Source organism: Mchenga conophoros, linkage group LG16 (genome assembly GCF_057382185.1).
Source record: "Mchenga conophoros isolate Kocher_MC1m ecotype Shallow Benthic linkage group LG16, M_conophoros_male_GT1.1, whole genome shotgun sequence".
NCBI lineage: Eukaryota > Metazoa > Chordata > Actinopteri > Cichliformes > Cichlidae > Mchenga > Mchenga conophoros.
In genome coordinates, this window is record NC_140541.1 from 38,486,776 (window position 1) to 38,509,981 (window position 23,206).

The 23,206-nt window shown below is 44.3% G+C and overlaps 1 protein-coding gene across 16 annotated transcripts in view; it reads right to left on the reverse strand.

Annotated features, from left to right (window-relative positions):
* The window catches only part of stxbp5l (syntaxin binding protein 5L), a 136,209-nt gene that overhangs the window by 34,873 nt on the left and 78,130 nt on the right, over positions 1-23,206 (reverse strand). For all 16 annotated transcript variants that reach the window (XM_085248527.1, XM_085248525.1, XM_085248523.1 and 13 more), the window contains 12 exons: positions 17,604-17,667; positions 13,198-13,281; positions 10,742-10,865; positions 7,925-8,000; positions 7,498-7,652; positions 7,101-7,173; positions 5,959-6,106; positions 4,524-4,591; positions 3,923-3,963; positions 2,359-2,573; positions 2,077-2,264; positions 1,719-1,844 (listed from right to left, as the gene is read on the reverse strand). In XM_085248527.1, the coding sequence (XP_085104653.1) occupies positions 1,719-1,844; positions 2,077-2,264; positions 2,359-2,573; positions 3,923-3,963; positions 4,524-4,591; positions 5,959-6,106; positions 7,101-7,173; positions 7,498-7,652; positions 7,925-8,000; positions 10,742-10,865; positions 13,198-13,281; positions 17,604-17,667 (1,362 nt within the window). The remainder of the gene's footprint in view (positions 1-1,718; positions 1,845-2,076; positions 2,265-2,358; positions 2,574-3,922; positions 3,964-4,523; positions 4,592-5,958; positions 6,107-7,100; positions 7,174-7,497; positions 7,653-7,924; positions 8,001-10,741; positions 10,866-13,197; positions 13,282-17,603; positions 17,668-23,206) is intronic.

Below are 23,206 nucleotides of genomic sequence, written 5' to 3' on the forward strand. Positions count from 1 at the left end.
CATATGGGCTCAAATTGTGGTCATAAATATTTTGCACTTGTAAATCAGTTTTGTATGTGTAAAAGCAGATTTGCGTGTGGAAAAATACGTGTGAAACTCTGCACTCAGGTTTCAAGTTACAAGTACGAATTTTGACCCTATTTTTCTTCCTTTCATCTGATTGGCCAATGTCACGTCAATCACAAATTTAACTATCCAATCAGAGAACAGGTGGGTTTGGCTGTCGGGGGGGGGGGTGCTTTATGGAGCTTCAGGTCCTGAGGGAATAAATGCCCTTTTACATGCCAGCCCAGCATTTTCCTTCATCACTGTGAAGGAAAACAGTCTGTGGTGGTCTGAGTTTGGTGATCTTTGTGTCACAGGTTTACGTGGAATACATTTGAAAACTAACCTTCCCGACACTGCATATGCTACAATATTGTGAGCACACCACACTTTCACTGACCTGAGCTACAAGGAGTAAAAATGTCCAATGGGAGCACAGCCGGCCCGTGGAAACCATTTGGAACAATCACTGTTAAAAAGCCTCATTAACTTATAAACATCTGGCCTGGACAACACATTCCCAGCAGCTGCAGCTGGACGATACGTTTCTGGGAACCACACGTGGATCGGGCTTTAAGCTTGAACCCAGAGGAGACAGAGCTGAGTCCTTATTGTGACATCAGCAGGAAAGCAGGCCGCTGTGCTGAGCACGTCTCTCTGACATCCTGATGTTATTCTGCTCTCACCAATAATCTCAGGAATGTTTTTATATTAGTGCAGCTCAAGGAGGACTGTGTCTGTGTGTGTGCATGTTCTGCTCAGTATGTGAGAAAGGCATCAAAAAGCCAGATAATCAATTGCTGCAATGTCACTTAAGATATGAAAAGCTTCAGAGCAGAGATTCAAATGGTGCGACTGCCTCGACCCGCAGAGAGCTTTTCTGAAAACTCCTCTGTTATTGGTTTCTGCCCATAAAGCTTCTATTCACAGCAAAGCCAGACAAGTGGTCTCAAACCCTGCGAGCTCAGGAAGTCATGCAGCTCCCGTTCGACTTGTTAGTCCACATCCAGTAAGTTACTTTAAAATAACAAAAGCAGGTAGAAGAAGACGATGTGCTCGTGTTCGTTGCCGCTCGTCACTGCGTGCTCTATCCGCTGTTATGGCTACGGTCACAGGACATATGGTGTTTTTCTCAGCTTGGCTCGCCGGTGTTACATTTGTCAAGAAAGCTCGAGAACACATTTAAATAATTTGGTCACGTTACATTAACTGCTGGCAGTAACAGCAAAATTACAAAGCTCACACATGGCCCATTATCATATTTACATCCTCCCGCCAGCCTCACAGTATGATACAGTACAAATACTGCAAAGACCAACTCAATGCTGCACAAAGCGCATATACACAGACCAAGAGCAACTATAAACACATCTGTGTACAGCCGAGCCCTCTTACTGCCACATGCATGTTCTTCTCCTGCTGCATCACTGTTGCTGTTTATAATCTGGCTCTTTTCAGAAAATGAGAGTCAAATGTCCTCGGTCTGTGCAGGTTTGGTTCCCTGCACACTTCACAGCCATGCTTGTATTGTGCACTGATGCTGTTTTTATTGGTGACGACCAAACATACGGAAATGGATAATACAAGCCTACTGTTTGCTAAATGTTCCTAATTTAGACTCATAGACAGACACAGAGCTGCTCAGGACAGAGGGTTATGCCTCTGAAACTCACAGGCCGTAGGCTGAGTTGATGTCCAGGCTGGTGATCTGCTGTGGAGGTTCACCATCTACCCAGAGGAGCTGGATGACCAACTCTGACTGGTAGCCAGGAGGAACCCGAACCGCCCGGTCCTTCACTCTGAAACAGATGAGCAGCTTTTATCAACAGCTAATGAGGAATGATGTTGGAATGAGGAGTAACGGTCCAATTTACCCTCAAACACCTGGCAGAGCTTAAATACACAACACTGGCATGCACTGTAACGTGCCTCAGCAAGTCATTAGACCATCATACACCACCAGAGTGCTTTTCTTGACTTGACTGTACTTGAAGTCTACTGTGCTGCAGAGACGGAGGACTGTTATCTTACTTGAGGCAGGGGATGCTGTCTTTGATGCCCTCTGGTGTCCTGCTGCCTGGGCTGGCTGGGTGTTGGTGTTGGTGTTGGTGGTGCGGTTGGGGTGAGTGGGAGCCGGGCTCTGAGAAGCTGGGATTGTTTTCATTCTCTGATGGGGAGATGACGTCGTCCGAGTCACACTGCAGACGCACCTCTAGAGACTGAAACATGAGAGGAGACTCAGGGAACGTATCACATCAAGAGTGGGCTTCACCTTCAGTCTCCGTACATCACCTGACCACTTTAAGCACTCACCACTATCTGAGTGTTGGCATCATATTTGCTGAAACGATAGAGGATGATGTGAGCTGAGATGCCGACCACGCAGAACATGCGACTCTGAGGGCACCAGCTGACCATCTGAATAGCAAACGGGTCTTCTTCCACCAGCTCGGCGGCGCGGCCCTCGCCTGGCTTTGGCTTCTCGAACACTTTGGAGGTCTTCATCTTGTACAACATCTGCAGCGTGACTGCACAGAGACATCTCAGTTAAAGCACAGTGCAAAGCGTGAAGTAAACGGCCATGTGCACGTGGTGATATCCCGACAGCTTTATGCAGTTTGCCATGTTACATCTTCATATTCTTCACCTTTTAAATTTCATGCTCTTTGTACAAATGTCTCGTCTCCACTTGGCGAGGCATTTTCACCCCGTACTGCTGCGATTGGCACAGCTGTACAAATGCATTAGACCAGTAATGTGTCTGGCTGAGAGGAGACTGGTTTGCACCACAGCCTTCTGATTTATTTTCCATTTAAAGCAGATGCTGCACCTTTAATAAAGTTGCAGTAGTAGAAACGTGTGCACACAGTAAACCTGGAAGCGTGTGCTGATCAAAGATGGCGGGGATCGTACGAGCCGTGTTGAGCTATTACAAACATACTGAGGTCAAACACTCTGAGTCACGACTAAAATAGTCAAAAGACGACTGTTATTTCCACCTGGACTCATTTCTGTCTGGATCAGTGTGGTGGGACGACCACACAGAACACAGCAGCCTTCAATGGCAGCACATCTGACAATCATCTACTAAAATAAATATGAATATACACCGACCAGCCACAACATCTTCAGCACCTGCCTAATACTGTGCCATTCACCCTGAGCCGTCAGGACATGGACTCCACTACACCCTGAAGGTGTGCTGTGGTATCTGCACCAAAGTCCCACAGATGCTCGACTGGATTGAGATCTGGGGAATCTGGAGGTCAAGTCAACTCCTCAAACTGGTTGTTGTGCTCCTCAAATAGTTCCTCAACCATTTCTGTTTTCAGTGCATTATCCTGCTGAGAGAGACCACAGCCATCGAGGAGCACCTTCTCCATGCATGGGTGTAGATGATGTGGAACAATGCTTGGATAGATGGTACGTCTCAAAGTAACATCCACATGGATGCAGGACCCAGGGTTTCCCAGCAGAGCATCGCTCAAAGCAACTGTCCCCGTTGGCTCGCCTGTGGTTCCCTATGTAAGCGACGCACAATAATCCGTCCACCTATCTGATTCATCAGACCAACCCACCTTTTTCCATTGCTCCATGGTCCATGTCTGATGTTACGTCTGATCGGTTTATATCATATGAACTTTGCTAAATAGATGTACGAAATGCTCTCAGCTGATCTATCATGTGATGAGGCATAGAGCTGAGATCAGCTGATCTGAAGCTAGTATGTTAGCTGTGGGTGAGTATGATTAGTCTGAACTCTTAGATTATGTCATTAAGCAATTAATGATATCACCCAGGTGATTGATTAACTGTGCTGTGGAACAAATGCATCGCTGCAATGAGAATGCAGGAAAGCTTGGTGCACAGGACTTACTTGCAGATGCGTCCCAAAACTTAATCGATCCGTCAGCATGCCTGAAAAAAAATGTATTTAGTATGAAATTAATGACAACAAGTAAAACTTCCAACCTTCCCACTCAGTTTTAGTCTAATTAGTCGTGTTAATGATTATTACCTCAGTAAATTTATCGCTGCATTTTTAAAACATCACACTGTTCATGAATCTGCAGCTCACCCGTCTTGTGGCTCACAGAGCTACAAAGTGAAGCTGGGTTCCTACTTCGTGAGAACTTGAGCATTTTTAGGTGTTTCACGCTGTGCTTTCAGCAGTGAAACGTCTCCACGTCGACCTCAAAGGGCCGGACTGCCACTGATATCTGTGAGTGTTACCCAGAAGCAAACGCCACCCAGCGAGCAAGCTTCAGAGCAGGTTAACATCTCTGACAAAGGGGGCCTGCTCTCTGCTGGGGCTGGCACAGATAGAAATCAAATCTACGCAGTGCTATAAATGTAGAAAAACCCACAGTCGGTGGTTCTGTCACCGTGGCGTGAGACACGGCTCAACTGTCCTTTTAAATGTGACGGGTGGTGTTAAAGAGGGGTCATCAGTATTCCTGTCAGCATTTCTAACTCACCCTGTGATGATGATCTCTGGATAAGTGTGGGAGCCTAATGTCCACGTCCCTCCACTGATTGGCCACTCCTGACAAAATAATCACAGCAGCACTGATTATTTTAAACACCCGGGCACATTACCCTTTCTTTCTGTCCCATTGTACCCTCGCTTTTCCTTTTGTTTTAAAACACAGGCTGTCATCCTCAAATACAAAACCGAATTGATTAAAAGTGATACGTGTGCTAATGATTACCTATAATTTAAAAAGTTCAACAGCAATTATTTTAGAAAGATGATTTTACATGACAAATTATGAATAAAACTCCCTTCAGAGACCAGGATATACCAAAGAACCGAAGCGCAGACACACAACTCTATACATATTTATACATCAGTTCTAGCATTGTATTTTCCGCACTATAAGGCGCACTTAAAATCCTTTAATTTTTTCAAATGATGAATTCTGATCGTGCTCACTGACCTTGAACCGATTTTATGTGCTACACGGCGCTCAAAAATCTGTCAAAAATGTTTTAGTGCGACTGTGGTAAGCTACGAAGCCACCGCGTGATGGATTGTTGGAGCATTACAGCTACTGTAGTCAGGAGCCTCACGGAGGAATCTGGGTCCTAAACTCCGTCATTTTCAGGTCCCAAATTCAAACGAACACTGCAGCATCACTGAGAGTTTAAAAACTGTCTAAATTCTTTAACCTTTAATAAAATGATCAGTGTTGCTGCTTTACCAGGTGTAACAATTAAGTTTAACATCCAGGCATCCATGAAAACAGGATTTATTACATTTAACAGAGTTAGAAGTTAGCAGGAAGTTAGCTCGCTAGCTTCCACCTAAACATGATATAGCATGTTCTGACTGAGAGATTTCTGAAAAATTCAAACGTACAGCTCTGCTATCACTTCCAACATAAATAAAGACAGAAAACTAAACAGCAGTGACGTTTGTAGGGTTACTGAAGTTGGGCTAGCTGCTATATAATGATGTGCTACGTGACCGCTAGCAACACAGCTATGTTAGCATAGCATAAACACAGTGAAGCTGGAGGATGAAGCTAACTTCTTTCCACTCGATAAAAGTTAACGTGAGGGTTCCTGATGGTTAGAGACAAATGCAATCGCATGGCAGGATGCTGTAAACGGGCCAAACTTCAGTCAGGAGAACAACTGAGATAATCCATCCACAATACGAGGTTAGTCATTAATATACTGCAACAACATGGGAATAGAGCAGCTGCAGAGAATTCAACAGTAATGAATCAATGTTACAGAAGTGGAGGAAGCAAGAATGACCTGAGTAAAGTTTGACTTATTTGACTGTTTTGTTTCGCTTAATGCACCTTATGGTCTGAAAATACGGTATGCGAGGATTACGTAACACAAGAAAATCCTCCCAACATGGATCTGCACAGCAAAGGCCGTACTCTTCCCCTCCTTTACCTTCTGGCTGTAGCCAGTCTTCTTGTGTTTCGCTCCTATGGAGTAGAGGATGGGGATGATGTCTGGTGGACAGTCTGCGAAATAGGCCGTGCAGGTCACTGGCGACTCATGGATGTCCATGGGATACGGGTTCTCAAAGACGGGGTAGCTGCAACAGGCAAGTACACAACGTGGTATATAGTAGACCTATGAACATGAAGCTATTCAGAATTATTCCTCAGCTAATCGAAAAGAATAATTCCAGTTGGTCCTCCCATGGAGCCCACAGGAAGTGGACACGTTCAAAGGTCTGGATTCTTTATCTGTTCTCTAAGCAATAAAAATTGAATGTGCCAATGACTCTAGCTTCATCTGCTTTATTGCCGATACAGTAAGATAAGAGCGACTGGTTCTTCTATGCACACATTAAAGTGTCACTAAAAGATGTAGAGGGGTGTTTCTGCAGAGCTCCAAATTCATGCCACTCCTTACTTATAATGAAGCATTTAAATACAATTAACCTGATTTACTTATAATGAACAATTTAAACACAATTAGCTCGTAATCAATGAGCTCAAAGACAATCTGGACATGTTTAAACTACTTTAGGTGTTATCAGGAGACATTTATATCTAACAGCTGTAATTAGCTAACCTAATTAACCAGGAAACTTCATTTATACCCGAGCGTTTTGCTACTCCTCAAATGTATGCCTAGCCTAGCCTTGGGTGTTAATCTGTCAGGACATCATCGCCGCGTCCAGCTTCAATCTTTTATAACAATGATAGCGAGTTAAATCTACCCACAGAACATTGAGCTGTGCTTGTTCAAAGGATAACATCTTTGGCAGTTTTTACATAGGATCTTATCAGACCTCTGAAATCACAACAAAAGCACTGAACTGTTTCCCTTCAAGACACTGAGCTGCTGAGAGCAACTTTCTGATAGATCGATACAATTAATCCACAAAAGTCCTCAAATTAGGATAGTCCACATATGCTTATGGTCATACAGCATTATATGCTGATATCTCTCTGAACTACAGCTGCTTTCACTTTGTTGCTGAATGTAAGAACAGTTCCACTCTCCGAGTGATATTCTTGCACACGCGATGGTGTGATTCTGATATATGATGTCTAACTGTATGTTTCACAGTGACGTACTTGCTCTGTGTTAGATCCACCACGATTAAGTCTTTGTCCAGAAGCACGACCACAGCGTAAGGCTCCTGGACCTCTGTGAAGGCCGAATGCAAACAGAAAGATGGAGAGGTAATGCTAGTTACCACGACAACATCAAGGAGGGATGCAAATTTAAAATCAGCTGAAATTCATATAAAAATGACTCAACGTCAGTCGGTGGTAACACTTGGTGAGTTTTAAGGAAGCGTGCTCTTGTGATTTCCACATTATCACAGGATTACAGGAGAAGCCGATGGCACCGAGCGGGTGAAAAACCCCCCGTGGCTGAAAACCACATTTCTCTGAAAGGCTTCAAACTCACTGAAGCGAGACCACAAAAAGGGACACAGCTCTTATAATTGAATCGGTACGCCCTTACCGTTGTTGTAAGGAGTCTCGCACAGCACCATGAACTCTACTATGGGGTAATCCATCTCCAGCACAGTGATGGCCTTGCCGTGCATGATCGTCAGTGCCGGCCGTCGTCCCGCCTTGTCATATGAAAGACCCCCAGAGAAGATAACAAAAGGCTCACTGTTGTGAAGGAAGAGAAGGGATTTAGAGATGCTCACCTCGACAAAGCAGAAAGAAAGAATGAGTAACAAGTAAAATGAAACACGCTCTTGTTTCAAATCAAATTAAACGCCAGTGATCGATGAAATAAGTGACGCATACACAACGGTTGTTTGTTCCTGTGAGGACTCAAAAGAAATCTTTAAATCTCATCTCAGAGGTTAATATCAATTAAAAAAAATGCAGCGCTACGTCTGTGCAATCAGAAAATGAAATGTTTAAGACACACGCACCTGTTCCTGCAGGTCTTGTATTCCACTTTGAGAATAGGTTTGCACGACTCCTTCCTCGCATCCTTCTGTATCTTTCCTGCATCAGAGGAAAAAGCAAAGGAAGAGCAACATGTACAGATTAAAGTATAGTTTCATAATAAGATGAGAAGATGTAAGAAGAAAAGCTGTTGTTCACCTGTTGTTACGTTCATGTTTTTCCCTCTTTTAAGCTATTTGGAGTTGCTACCTGCTGCTTTGTCAAAGTGACCAATGCACGGCTCTACACTGTGTTCATAATGTTACACAATGTGAGCATAATCAGGACATAGTGCGCCACAGGAACCCCCTTGAAGGATCAAATTTAGTCTCATTTCCAACTGGAGTTTTGTGTGTTTGCTGTGTTTCCAGGTCCTCTCTTCACTGAATGACAGTCCATTATCAGAGTTAGCGTATTAAAGGGAGTAATTCATGCTTCTCATATTAACATCTTTGAAGAGAAGGTCTCCTAGCTTGGAGGCAGTGAAACCTTGAATTCTACCTTTCAACAAAGGCTCAGCACTTTCTGAACAAATGAAAGAAACATCATTTCTAAACTGTTGGAGCTCTGCTGCAGCATCTTTTATTGAACGCAATAAAAGGAATCATTTTAAGTGTACCTGGATTCTCTGAGAACAACTCGTCCTGTCGCAGATTTCTTCACATCATCATTATGAAAAGTGGCTATAAAAAGGTCATTTTGGTGCCCTTATGTACAGGACATTGTGCTTAAAACAGACAAAGTGTTGGCTGTAAAAAGTGAGAAACTTCTGATAGTTTAGTTAAAACACTACGCTGGCCAAAAAACTAAAACTTCTGGTTAATGGTGCTCTGCAACAGCCTGGCCTGCTGAGACCGGCTCCTTTAATTGGATACACCGTTAAGAAAATGGACGGATGGTTTCTGAACTATGCTCACCTATCCAGGTACAATGCTCATTACCTACATGTCACCGACACGGTTGTAGCTGAGAAACACAAAAGGCAAAGAAAGCCCCAGTTGTCACCGAGCTCTGCATCAAGCAACAGCTCAGCAGGTAAGTAAATGATGGAAAGCCAAACACACATGTAACATCTGTGGTTAAGTATTTAGAGCACTGTGCTAATCGCTAATTTAAATAAGCTAAAATTTGTGAGCATATTTGGCAGCTTCAGCAGTAAATTTTATAAATAAATAACAAAATGATGGATTTTTGCCCGACTGTGACGAAGTCGACTCAGCTGTGTGACAGAGGGAACAATGGCGAGTGATAACAGGTATGCAGAGGTTAGCCTGGAGTGTTAGAGGGGCAGTGTGACATGTTCAGGTTCAGACATGAACAGCAGTTTCATGCTTGGAAGAAGACAAACATCCATAATTCTCTACAAGAAGTCGATTCTGACATTTAAAAGATGTTCAAACTAAATACTGAATCAGTCATTCAGAGTCTTTGTATGGATCTGCATAGGCAGCATGCTAATGCTAATCTAGCCTAGAAGAAGCCAGCGGCTGCTTTTTAACTTTCTTTGTTGTCAGTTTGTGTTCAAATGCAAAACCTAAAAGAAAGACATGTCCTCATTAGGAATTTGTGTCAGTGTGTGGGAACGTAGCCTTGGGTTTACAGAGTTAATTGATAATTATGAGATAATGAATTTCAGGTCATATTAACATGAAAGTAACAAGTTCTCTGATGGGTAATTAAGTAACATACTCCATTACCTCTAAGGAAAGTAACAAGTAATAAGTAATGCATTACAAATTATTAGTAACTTATTGTCATATTGAAGGAAAACAAACACATAATAAAATCAAACTGGTTTTGATTTCTGGAAGTAAAGTACGTTTCCTTACAGAGGTCACAGATAGGTGCTAACTAAGCTAATAGCGCTCTGCTAGTTTTGAGCTATTTCAAATCACTCAGCTGGACATGTTTGTGATATCGGAGCATTTTGGAGTATATTTAATCCAATTCTTTGATAACTAAGATGCTGCTCTGCTGTGAGCTCAGTGAAGTTTGTTGCTTACCACACACTCAGACTATGGACACACCATGTTAGTCACGTTAGCTAGCATTAGCTCAGTTAGCACTCCTTCCCCTCACCTAGCCTGCTACTAAAAGCCCGAGGTGCTGCAGTCGAGCCATTTAAATGCTGAATTTTAAACCCTCACAGTTTTTAACTCATTTATTTATAACTAAAAATGTCCGACTATATCATTCTCAGCAAATAACATTTTAACTGTTTACTCTTCTTCAGCTTTATGTTCTTAGTTGACCTCTACTCATTTTCATGCCTCCCTTTCCTCTTCCTCCCGTTTTCGCCCTGAGTGACACTAAATATCTGACAAATAAACGATCTGCTGGAATTCAGCTGTGCCCCCCTCCCCGTCAGCCACATCCTGCCTGCTTTTTGCTTTGTGATTTTGCCTGAGATTACAGCTCACAGCAAGAAAACACAAATCTGACGAGTTCGGTCGGCCCTGCATGAGAGGAAGCCGTAGGGAGACACGGCAGAAGAGGAGGCAGATTTCACCGAGTGTGGAAAAACGAAGCAGCAGCGAAACACCGCACATACGACAATCACTGCTGGATACAGCACAGTCTACCCTAAATGTGCAGGTAACCGAACATGAATGTTGGTGAATGAGACTGAACGGTGGCTGGTTACACTGAGAAAAGCAAAGACATAACCACGAGCTGCTCGGCAAATCAGATGACAGCATATGGTCCACAGAGGTTTGTTTACAGTCTATGATATTCAGATCTATACAAAGAGTATAGACCCAGGATTTGTCTCTGGGATTATGAGAGTGTGTGTGTCTCACCGTGAGGGAAGGTGACCTGGAATGGCTTGGTGGTGTTTCTGAGGTTCCACAGCGTCAGGCTGCCGTCCGAGTGACTGCACATGAACTGCTTCCCTTCGTGATGCCAGCTGACAGAGTGGATGGCCTGCACCGATCACACAGAGTCAGTGTTTCTCTCAAAGTCATAAAGCACTTCAAGTGAATCATTGTGTCATGCAGTGCCATGAGAAAGAAGCCTGATTGGGGAAGAGGAACCAGGAGTCCTGCAGCAGACCCCACACGACGCCGAGCTCGGCGAGCGGCTGTGACCAAAGTCCACCGAAGAACTGAAGCAAGTTCAAATGAACTGTAACAACCTACCGAACAGCCAAACCGAAACTGCACACAGGAGAAATTAAGCCGATTCAGAAGTGAAACGTGATGACACACGACACTGATTCTTACAGCATTTAGCTTTAGGCCAGATCTGGAATAAAACCTCGTTGGTATCGTTGTTGAATCCGTCCTCACGTAGTGTCAGTGCCCTGCTACGCTTCAAATGAAATATGAGACAAAGGACGAAGATAATAATCCTTCAAAACTGGTGAGCACATAACAAAGTGCTTCTCTCTGCGGATGGTAATTGACACTTTTGTCCAAATACAATGGAGAAAAATACAACTGACAAGATTGTTTCATACAAAGGCAGACCACATTTTCCCCGTGGAGCTCTATCAAACACACGCCTATTAAAAACACAACAATGATGTGCATCTGACAGCTTTGGTGTCCACACAGAAGAGCAAAAACGCTTCTGCAGCATGCGACACACGGTGATACGTATGTGATTCTACTCAGTGATGCCACAGCTACCACACCTTAGCTGTACAGGTAAAAAACGTCACGCAAGCCAAAACAGCAAAGTCGTTTTCCTGGTATCGCCCTGCGCTCAGCACGTCTGCTGCTGTTCTTCAGAAGACCTCGCTGGGTAATCTTTAGCTTCTTAAAAACATTATTCACAGTTATTCATGTCAAAGCCACAGAGGTCACGGCCCCGGGGAGCGTCAGCAGCAGAAAAACAGTCTGGATAATCCTGGAGAAGTTTGGCCTGACATTGTTCCAAATTAACCTTTTCTCATTCGCACACTGAAGCTTATTCAGGAGGCTTTTGTTAGAGCTGTGCACTCATCAGTCCTAACGTGGTCGTTATTGTGGTAATCACAGTAAACTGAATTTTCTCAGATGGCAGCAGAAAATGTTTAAAGCCGGGGGTAGGCTGCGTTTTTCCCCTCGTCATCAGACGGAGAAACATCTATAATAACCTTTCAGCGACTCGATGCTGGAACGAGGCTTTAGAAAAGGCAGCCAGCGATGGAGATCGATAGCAGGTCCTTTCACACCAGATAGGAGTTTATGAAGTGTTATAGAAGAAAAAGTGCATTTAACCACAGAGACACGGAGGCGCAGTAGGACTGGGTGTAAATACAGAGCAAAACCAAATGTCAGTATTATTTTTGGTGCATATGAAGAGCTGACAGCTTAAAGTTCGTACTTTTCTTTGTCCTTTAAATCACATTCAGATCCACAAAGGAAGCTCATGAGCGTGAGTGTTACTGTTCACAGGAGAAGGAGGACGTAAGAGGTGGCAGCAGATGTGCTGATGGTGCGTATGTTTGAAGACACACGAGTTAATGACCTGTTAATGAAAGACGTTTGAATATTACATGAAAATATAGTTTTGTGTGTAACTTTTCAGCGTGCACTGTGATGAAACGTTTTCTCCCTGGATGCTGAAAGCTGCAGCACCTTTGGCTGAGTACAGACCGTGTAACCTAACACACCTGTCTGACATGACGCGTTTACGCTCTGCTGGTCTCTGGGTGCCAGTGTTGTCGTCTGTTCCAGCTGACAGTGCTGTGCAAGCTGCCCGAGGCTGCCCGGACCGGCGTGAGCGTTCCCGGGTCCTCTAATGACTGCTTCTTCAAAGAGCAGTAATTGGTTTGGCAGGCAGCTTTTCATAACAAACACCTTGTTAAAAATGAGAAAAGTTGCTGCCGCTCTGAGATGAAAAGTGCACTCGACTTTGGTCAGCGAGGGTAACTTGAAGAGAGCGCTGAGAGTCAATGTTGAAGCACTTCCTGTTTCACCTGAAGAACCTGTAACACTTCAGTGTCACATGTTTTTATTCAGGTCTGTATGTAAAAAAGAAAAACTCGACATGTCTCTGCAGGGCTTTGATGTCATAAACAAGCTGAACGTTCCCACTCGTGCACCCCCCTCTGGGACTCATTTCCAATTTGTTTTTAAAGCAATTTGTTCTTCATTCCTCTCAATTTTGCCAGATTCTTGTACATATCCTGCCTCCTGCTGCTATAATCAGGCATCCGCACAGAGACAGCTAAAATGAAACTACAGTTTGATTATTAAACAAACAAACACAGAGGCCACAGCAGACGTAGAAAGAGGGCAGACAGAAAGGCTTCACCTATCAAACTCACCTCATCGTAGTAGATCCTGAAGTCAGCCTTCTTGCCCCGGAGGTCCCACTGCACGATCGTCCCGCTCTCAAACCCTATAAGCAGCTGCAGACACGAGGACAGAGGAGACTGTTCATAATAAAAACATGCACGAGGTCTGTGCTCAGTGTGATGATGATGATGATCGGCTATTTATGTTTTAACCATTATTTATTGACTCAGTGCCAGTCGAGTAAAGCAGGACAGCAGCCTCCTCCTAACTTGTTACCCAGTGATTAAACTGGATTTTTTCACACTGAGCGGCTGATTGTGAGCAACCAGCTGGTTTCCCAGAGGCTGAGCGTGCAACACCTGCAGCTTGTGTGACCACAAGCTGATTGCACAGCTCACCTGGTGGGAGGACCACCAGCCTTCAGACTGACCGTCGTCACTGTCAGACAGAAGGTTTTAGCAGACAGACAGGTTGCCAACATGGTGAAATCAGCCCGAGTCAATCAGTGCTGATGAGTGTGAGTCATTGGCAAAGTGTCTGTTTGCAGTAGGAGACTGGACTCAGTCGCTGGTTGCATTCTGGATATAGTCCTGTACAAACACGGTTGCCAGGTGCTTGTGTTATTCTGCAGTCAGATTGTTTCCTGCAGCAACTATGTCACCATGTGAGGAAGGTTTGTTTCTGTGTCAAATCTATGAAGTTCTGGCTGATCTCTGAATGTAAGCAGGTAAATTGTAGGTGGACAACTGCAGATTGGCCACACTTGATCCTCTGGTATCTAGGGCTGCCACGATTAGTCGACTAGTCACGATTACGTCGACTATCAAAATCGTCGACGACTAATTTAAAGGATAGCCGGAGGGTTAATAGTCGACGCGTCGTTTGAAGCTTTGTAAGATCCTGAAAGACGCAGGAATAAGTAGCAGGATTTAAGAGTGTAATAACGGACTGAAACAGAAGATGGCAGCACTGCATGTTCAAGGATGCCAGCTGCCGTTAAACCCCGAAGAAGAAGAAACTGTGTCCCAGAATTCATAGCGCGACCCTGCTGCGTTTCCAACAATGGTGGCAGCTAGTTAGTTTTAATATTACTCTTATTATTCTTTCTGGGTCACAAAATAAACGTTTAACATATTTTCAGGCTGGAATGTAGCTGTGTAAACCTCAAATATCTGCTCAGTTTATCAGGACACCACATATTTTCAAAAGCGCTCCGACGTTTTCGGAGACGTCTGTTACCCACTAGCTCGATAGCTAGGCGGGGGCTAGGCTAACTAGAGCCGTGAGAACACCGGACTCCCGGCAAATCGTTTTCAAACCCACCGCTGTCTTTCGCTACTCGGGTTAAATATATATCAGTCACTTAGATAAATTAAAAATGTTATTGTTTGGCTTTTTTCAGTGTTTTATTTGTTCCTGAGTAAATCAGTTTGGCTGAGATTAAAGTTATAGTTTTTACACAGCTGAATAAACGTCAAGCAGACAGCTGATTATCAGAAGTGTGAGATGCTCGAGAATTTACTCCGGTGTCCTTTTATATTTTAGATAGCAAGGAGTTTATTAAACTTCACCGAAACAATCTGCAAATGTCATTAAAATTTAATAAACTATCATCTTGTCTTTATTTTTAGTTAGCACAGACCTTAAACACTTAAAGCTGTAAGCTAATGATAGTTATATAAGAGCAGATGCTGCTGGTGCAATAAGCTGTACGTTTTACGTCCAATGGATGATGAGCTGATTAGTCCACTATCAAAATAATCGTTTGTGGCAGCCGTAGTGGTATCACAAACTGATTGCATGTTACTGCAAACTTGCCATTCAGTCTTAGACTGATAGCAGACTGATAGCAAACTGTCTTATTCCCATTTTAGACGACAACATAAGCTGCAGATGGTGTTAGAGGTGCAGCCTCAGCTGTGTCACTGGCTCGGTTTGTCTCACAGTCCCATCACTGGCTGTCTAACACACACTGGGTAAAACAGGCTGTTTATCTGTGTCTCTACATGAACACAAATGCACACAAACACAGATTTACTGATTTACACACACTGAGAATAACACACACTCCTTCATGTACAAGGACAATTCGTTGCAGTCCTTACCATATCAGCTCTGATTTGTATAGAATACACTGGCACCATATAAACAGGCTCCATAAACAAACAGCCCTGCATGCACCGGAGGAGAAAAAGCAACACTGCCACATACTACAACCCAGTTACACACAAATTCACAAACAGACGATAAAAGGGGAAGCAAAGCCGACCCAATCTGATCAGAGATCAGAGGAGAGCTGCTGCAGAAGCACAGCTTTAAAGACAGAGAGGAGGAAACAGCTCTCCTGCTGAGTGCAAAGACTGTGTGACACTGCACATCTGAAGAAGGGAAGCAGAGTGCAGGTGAGGGGGAAGCAAGCCCGGTAAATTCTGCAGCTCTGAATACATTTTCAAGAGTGAGGACGCATGAAGGATCAACACTGTAGGATCTGCAGGCAGGTCTGCTGTGATGTGAATGAGACATATCAGTGACATCTCATTAACATAATAAATATCTATTAAGCATGAAGGCGGTGTTCATGCGGCTCTGTTGTGGGCAGTTTAAAGAGCACGTCGACAAACTGCAGTGAAATTACAGCCGTTTACTCCAGCAGAGATTTCATCAAAGGCAACAAAGCAAAACCTGAGAATAATCTTTTATGGGCTTTGGTGAAGAAAATTACTTTTTAAACAATTTTTCTTTTCATTCATTTTTTGGGTTTTTATTTGATGTTTTTTGCAGCACGTTGAAAGAAACGGCTTAAACAAAACAAAATCTGTTCAAAACAGACCAAATAAAGAGCAGACGTTACATATACTACATATTTATAAGCTGAATAAGGGATGTTGCCACTGGAAACATTCATCATTAATTCAGTTTCTGCTTTGGTGGAACCAGCTCCCAGTCTGGATCCAGGAGACAGACACTATCTCTACTTTTAAGATTCAAACTTTCCTTTTTGCTAAAGCATATAGTTAGAGCTGGACCAGGTGACCTGAATCCTCCCTTAGCTACGCTGCAACAGGTGTAGGCTGCTGGGGGATTCCCATGATGCACTGGGAGTTTCTACTCCACTCACTATGTGTTAACAGACCTCTCTGCACTGAATCATATCTGTTATTAATCTCTGTCTCTCTTCCACAGCATGTCTTTATCCTGTCTTCCTTCTCTCACACCAACCAATCACAGCAGATGGCCCCGCCCCTCCCTGAGCCTGGTTCTGCTGGAGGTTTCTTCCTGTTAAAAGGGAGTTTTTCCTTCCCACTGTCGCCAAAGTGCTTGCTCATAGGGGGTCATATGATTGTTGGGTTTTTCTCTGTATGTAGATGTCTGTGATTTGGTGTTATATAAATAACATTGTTCCAAACCTGTGTTAGTGATCAGTAATATAATAATAATGCTCTGTATTTCCTGCTGTATGTTAAACTTGTTGAACTGGATTTTTAAAGACTTCCAGTTGCGCAAAGTGATGCTGAGACTGATGTCATCTGAGGTCGTTTCACGATCATTTTTCTACAGAATGACATTTATCATCTCAAAGCTTTTATCCAGTTTGAAAGACTGACTGAGCGGAACAGGAAAGCGAGTCCTCCGGCTTCATGGTAGATGAGCCTGCATGAGCACTGACAGCAGAGAAGCTGGTGCATCAGTTGGCGACTAGCAAACTCACACTAACCTTTCAGTGACAATCACCATTACCAAGCACACGGAGGCTAGCTTAACTAACCTCAGCTACAGGACAGCAGCATTAGCGTGAGCTGAGAGAACTTGTCCCCTTTGCTTACGAAGGGTTAACTTTGTGCTGTTCAAGGAGAGGAGACGTCTCTAAACACACGGCCTTTGTTCTTGCTTGCAGTGAGCGACTGCAGTAGGTGACGGCAGCTGAAAATTCATGTCTCATTCTTTTGTCTTTAAAGCTTTTCAAGTCTGGTTTCATCCGAGGGCTACAGAATTCCACTGGCAAAAATCAATATGCCTCTCAATGACCTCTCTTTCTCTTTCTGCAACTTTTCCATCCAGCTTCTTTCTTCTTTGTTCGCGAGTAAAAAAAAGAAGCAAAACAAAGACGAGGGCACCAAGAGGAGCGACGCTGCACACAGGACGGCTCTTTTTCAGCGAGCACACAAAGACAGCCAAGGTGAGAGAGTGAAAGGTGAGCAATTAGAACAAAATAATGGCTGACAGGAAGAAAGGGTCAGGATCGAGGATGAAGATGGGGGGAGTGATGGGGGGAGTGATGGGGGGGCGGGGATGACAGAAACACGGCAGAGGAAAAAGCTCAGATTTTACTGGAGGCACAAAGCGTGAAAAGGGAGGCAGCTCCAGTGCAGCAGACTGCTTCAGCACTGGTGCTCGAGGAGAATCATGAAGGTGATGCTTTGATGCGCCTACACACCTTTCCTTCATCCTTTGGGCTGTCACTCAAATGAACGACTGGTCCTGGGTGAGTTTTAGTTGATCTGTAATGAGAAGGAAAAATAACAGAGGTGAGGAAGACAAAGTGTAACGCTCTGAAACAATACTGCAACAAACGCTTTACTGCAGCCACGCACACGTACTCAGCATCACAGCCATGCTTTACGCTAACACGCCGCTTAGCTGTGTGACATCCGTCGGCACTGTGTGGAAGAGAAAGAACCCACTTGATGTATTCAAACTGCAGTCAGCAGGGAGCAACAACAAAGCCTTACTTGTGGTATTTATTACATTTTTAAGGTGTTTCTGTTATAGCTGTAATTTTCTGGCCCCTAAACAAGCTGCCTGCTGCCAGCCACCATAATAGCACACAACACTGACATTTAGATATCAGGTACATCGTTTCTGTGGCGATGCAAAAATTACAGCCTGCAGAATAAAACACGCCGTAAAGGTGTCAAGCTAAACGCTCACATTAGGCTGTTTTTATGAATAATGTGAGGAAATGTGACATATGCATCATTTCAGTGTTTAAATAAAGTAAGGCACATAAAGTATACAGTCCTGTGCAAGAGTCTTGAGCCACCCTCCTTTCTTTATATTTTGGGAGATATGTGACTGAAACGTGCAAACATACATGGAAACACAGCATGTACGGCAAAAACAGAGTCTGTGCTGAAGAAGCACAGTCTGAGCTCTCCGTCAGCTCTGTGAGGATCTTCAGGAACTGTTCTCCAGGCTTCCTGAAGGACAGTCAAAGCTCTTCCTCAGATGTTTCTGCCTTTGCTTGTGTTCTCTGTCAGGATGATCCCACACTGCTTCAGTGGAGCTGAGCTCTGAGGAGGCGCATCCATCACTGATGTGTGCTTTGTGTTTGGCATCACTATGATGCTGAAAAATGAAGCTGCTGCCAGTCAGATGTTTCCAGATGTTCCTGCGTGGTGGATCAGACTCTGTAATTCATCAGTTTAAGATCTCCAACAGCACTGACTGACCTGAAACCATGACACAGCCTCCACCGTGCTTCACAGATGGCTGCAGACGCTCACTGCTGGACCTCCTCCTGACCTCCTCGTACACACTGACCATGATGTGGATCCATCTCTCCATCACACCTGTTCCTCTGACCTTCAGTCCAGTTCTGGTGTCATTTTCAGCCTCAGCCTGTCCTCCTGTTTCCCTTCAGCCGTCCTTCACTGAATCTTCTCTGATGAGGCTTCAGTGAAGTGTGATCAGCTGAAGCTCCCGTGTCAGCTCCTGTGCTTCCTATTAACATGACTTTCAGATACCTTACGCTGTAGCATTAGCTACATGAACGAGAGGACTGAGTATGAGTGAAAACAGAAAGACCTGAACTTCTGCTCAACAGCACCTTAACAAGAAAGTCTGTCTCCTTGGACAGAAAAATATCTGGAGAAGTCGTGAGAGTTTTCCACAGGATGGTGTGATATAGTATATTATTGTTGAATGATTTATTCTTGCATGATGAGAGTTTGATGAGAGCTCCTTTAATTTAAAGTAAGTTGTTTGTGCCCTTGGAGCAGGCAGCTACAGCAGATCAGTGCTTGGTGATTCCTCGCAGCACAAACCTGCAGCACTAAAATAAAATGCATCGCTATTTTCCAAGAAATCCACAAGAGCTGCATGATCACCGGCAGATTCAGTTTAGCTGCCACAGTCAGGACACTGTAGCATTGTGCCTATAATCTGGCGAGCTGAGGCAAAGTGTGACTGACGTGTTCAGATGGGCCCGTTTAGTTATGCCTGCTGCTGGAGAGCGATAAAAACATGAAACCAGAACACGCTCTCAATGCATCGCTGTTGCGTTAACAAACCAGGATATCAACCAACCATCTGCGACGCACAACACCTGCCCGGACACGTAAGTGCAGCACACAGGGTGAAAGCCAGGAGCTCGAATATATCGAATATACCCGGTGATGTAACCCGCCTGCTAACGTGGGACCCTGAACCCTCTGCACAGAGAAACAAACCTGTGCTTTTAGAACCAATCAGGACCGATCAACGATAAAACACGTCGGCGACAGAAAGTTCACAGCAGATATTGAATTTCTGATAAAGCAGAGATGAGTCAGGAAGCTTGTGATTGTGTGTGGAAGATCATTTCCTGTGGAAGCCTTTCACACCGTGGGGACACGTGTGAATCGGAGCCGAGTTACTGACTGATAACATTTCTCCGTCAAGGCCAGACTCTGAAAAGCAGCCCGAGTGAATCTGTGTTTGCCGATGCTTGGGATGAATATTTTCTGACAAGCTGTGAGGCCAAACAGCTGAACTGTGTGACTTCTCAAAGTTAGAGATGGAAAGTAACTGCAGCGAGCAAGAAGACGCTTCACGCTGACGCATCAGCGAGCGTTTGTCTCTGCAGGCTGCTCACAGCTGGAATTATAGCCAGCGTGTCCACAAATGCTCATGAAATCATTTAATCAATGAATGTTTGAATCCCACCGCGCTGTCTGATATTCTAAGAGAAACAGAAGATCTGCTCATGTTTGACGTGTTTCTTTGATCCAGGTCATGAAGGTCATCTTGCAGTTGTTGCTCTCAGAGACTGTACGATGTTAGGATCCTTTTATTTCATGAAGAAATAACAGCGCTGCCAAGCAATCAAAGATAATCACATAAAGCTTCCTCTTAAATCCAATCTGATCTGAACAGACACACGAGCAGCTCATGGAGATTTTAACAATTAAAAGCGTCCTTACATTACAGCGCTTTGTTCTGCAGCCAGGCCACAGTAAGCTGGTCTTTTTATTATTCCCTGCACCGTTAATGTGCTTTTTAACTCTGCCTTTCTATTATTCATGCTGATTTTCTGCTTGGGCAAACCTCTGTGGTCATTATTCTCCAGATCTTTGAAGATAAGTTGGTGGTTTGTTGTGTGGTTTTAGGGCAGCGTTTCTAATTGCGTCTCTGCTCTTAGGTGAAATGCTGTTTGCAAATAAACAGATGAACACTTAAAGCCCCGTTAAAGGCAGGATGGTCCCAGTGCTCGTTAAGCAGTGATTTTACCAAATCTGGCGCCAAAAACAAATCGGCACTGCTTGTTGTTGATCTAAAATCAGACTGTTGTCCTGCCCGGTGAGCACGATTCACCAATAACTGCATATTCTGCATGAACTAAGAAAAAACACATTTAGACTGGGAGGAAGAAAATGATATTACTGAAATATTTCGTAAGCATCAGAGAAGCACGAGCACCTTTTGGGATCACAAACACACCTTAAGCTCCAGGGGCGCCATGACAACCAATCACGGCTAGAAAAGGATAGATAATCGATATGACAGACGAGAGGGGGCGAGGCAGGAAACGGCACGTCAGCTGCAGACACCGCTCTCGCCGTGTGTCGCATGCATTCACGTAATATGGCATGTGCTGAGGCTGTGTGACACACGTGAAACATGGCAACACAAACAGCAAAATGTGTTTGAGCTTGTTTTTCACTGCCTCTGGTTTTATGGTGTTTGACATTCTTAAAGACCATTCATGTCCATGCTGGGATCACTGGAGAGGAAACAGGAAGTCCAGCATCTGTCTGCTGTGAATGTCAGCAGAGTCGCCAGACTGACAGAGGAAGTGATGAAACAAAAGCTTTGACATAATTACTCGGTGACTGTAAGGCGTCCAGGCCCCACCCCTCCCTCACCATGCCTGAAGTACGGCTCTCGTGACAACGTTTCCAAAGTCTTTCTGTAACTACGCAGACGTTAACATGCCAGCTGAGGCTTTAACCTTATTCGATGTTAGAATTAGAAATGATAATATTTAAATCATCGGCTCAGTCTCAGAGTTACTGTGAAGGGCGGCATCACCCCCCAGTGATGCAATCACACATCCCACGGGCGAACAGTGGGACATCAGATTATGGCGGCGACCGCCAAGCACCGCTGTTATCACGCTCAGCGAGTTCAACAAGGCAAACCAATGGAACCGATCCAGACACTCATTTTGTCCTTTGGTGTCTGCATTAAAATTACTATTACAGATTTGATGTGTAATAGATTACTCTGGACAGGTGTAATCCTGTGGTGTAAACTACAGAGCAAAGACAGACTTTATTTGAGCAGAAGCTCATTCAGCTCGTTTTATTGGAGGATCTGAAAGGATGATAAATCCAAACAACAGTAAACATGAATGTATTTGGTCTGAGAAGAAAACGGTTTAAATAATCTCACGTGTTTGACTCAGAGGGGGTTTTGTAGGGGGGGGTTTACAGTAAATTTCTTCAAGCGCTGAACGTTTCTTGACCTTCAGGCAGGTGTCTGTAGTTTTTATGACTTTATCCCTGCAGCGATTTAGACTCAGAGCTCTCTGAGTGGGCTTTCACCCGTCCACTCTGAAACGTGGCTGGGTGGGCTATGAACCAGCACGCTCTGCTAAATGTCCACGTGGAAGGTTTGGAGAAACACTGTTTGTTGACAGGCCACCTGCTGCTTGTGCTGCATGCATGTAGTGGGGAGCAGCTCAGAGTGCTGATGCACGTACGAAGTGCAGGATTTCCATGAGAAAGACAAACGCTGTTTAAAGTGGCCGTTCTTTACTAGCTGCACCAACGTAAGGCTCAGAACAGAAAAACCGTTCTGTGAGGTCGGAGGGCGTAAACATGTCAGCGCGGCCTTTTTACACACAGTATTTAATAAAGACGATGATCTTTTCATAACCCTCCCGCTGACGTATAGATTTCTCTAGCACGGAAGCATTTTTGCTCATTGTTCATGCTGTGAAGAGGCCGTGAAACCGGGCGGTGGCTGGAAGCCAACTGTTTATTTTACAGTCCCAATAGCAGAAATAGGAAAACGTGCCGGTGTTTATTACAGCTGACACGAAGCCAGGCGCAAACATACTTCTGCTCATCGGAGGGCTCTGTGAGGAGTGAGCACTGGGCTGCTGTGTTTCTCCTCGCATCTCATTTCTATCTCTCATTTCAGAGCGAATCTCCTGAAGATGAAATTGTGCATTAAATATGTTGCAAACCCGTCTGAATATCAATGAGAGCCCGGCCCTCCTGTTTGGCTGCACTGGTCCCATTTGAATTGGTTTTTTTGCACACTGAACCAACCAAACGACTCGTGCAGTCATACGTCGACGCGATCCACACCCTCCTGTTTGCACGGTTAGGAGACTTCGCCCTCGCTCGCTAAATGTTGCACAAAGTCCCCTCTCATCCTTATTCATGCTTCGTGGAAATCCTCCCCAGATAAATAACACGAGTCCCCAGTCACCCCGGCTGTTGATGAGAAGAGATTCATTCTCGACTCGTTCATGAACCCTACTTCAGGAAGATAAAGAGTGCTGACGGTTAGGAAATACAGAATATATTACAGCGTCGTGTATAATACATGCCCGTTGTTGAGACTGTGGTACACTCTGCAGCTCAAGTCATAAAGGAAAGTTACCTATTCTTAAATGAGCCATTATCTACAGGCCATCTCTCCCTGATATTTAATTATAGAGGATCCAGCAGACATTTAGCTGCGTCAGCACGTTGAGGCACTTTTCTATAGAAGCATTAGAGATGTCACCGAGATCTACGATTCAATACCAGAACACTGAAAACGAGG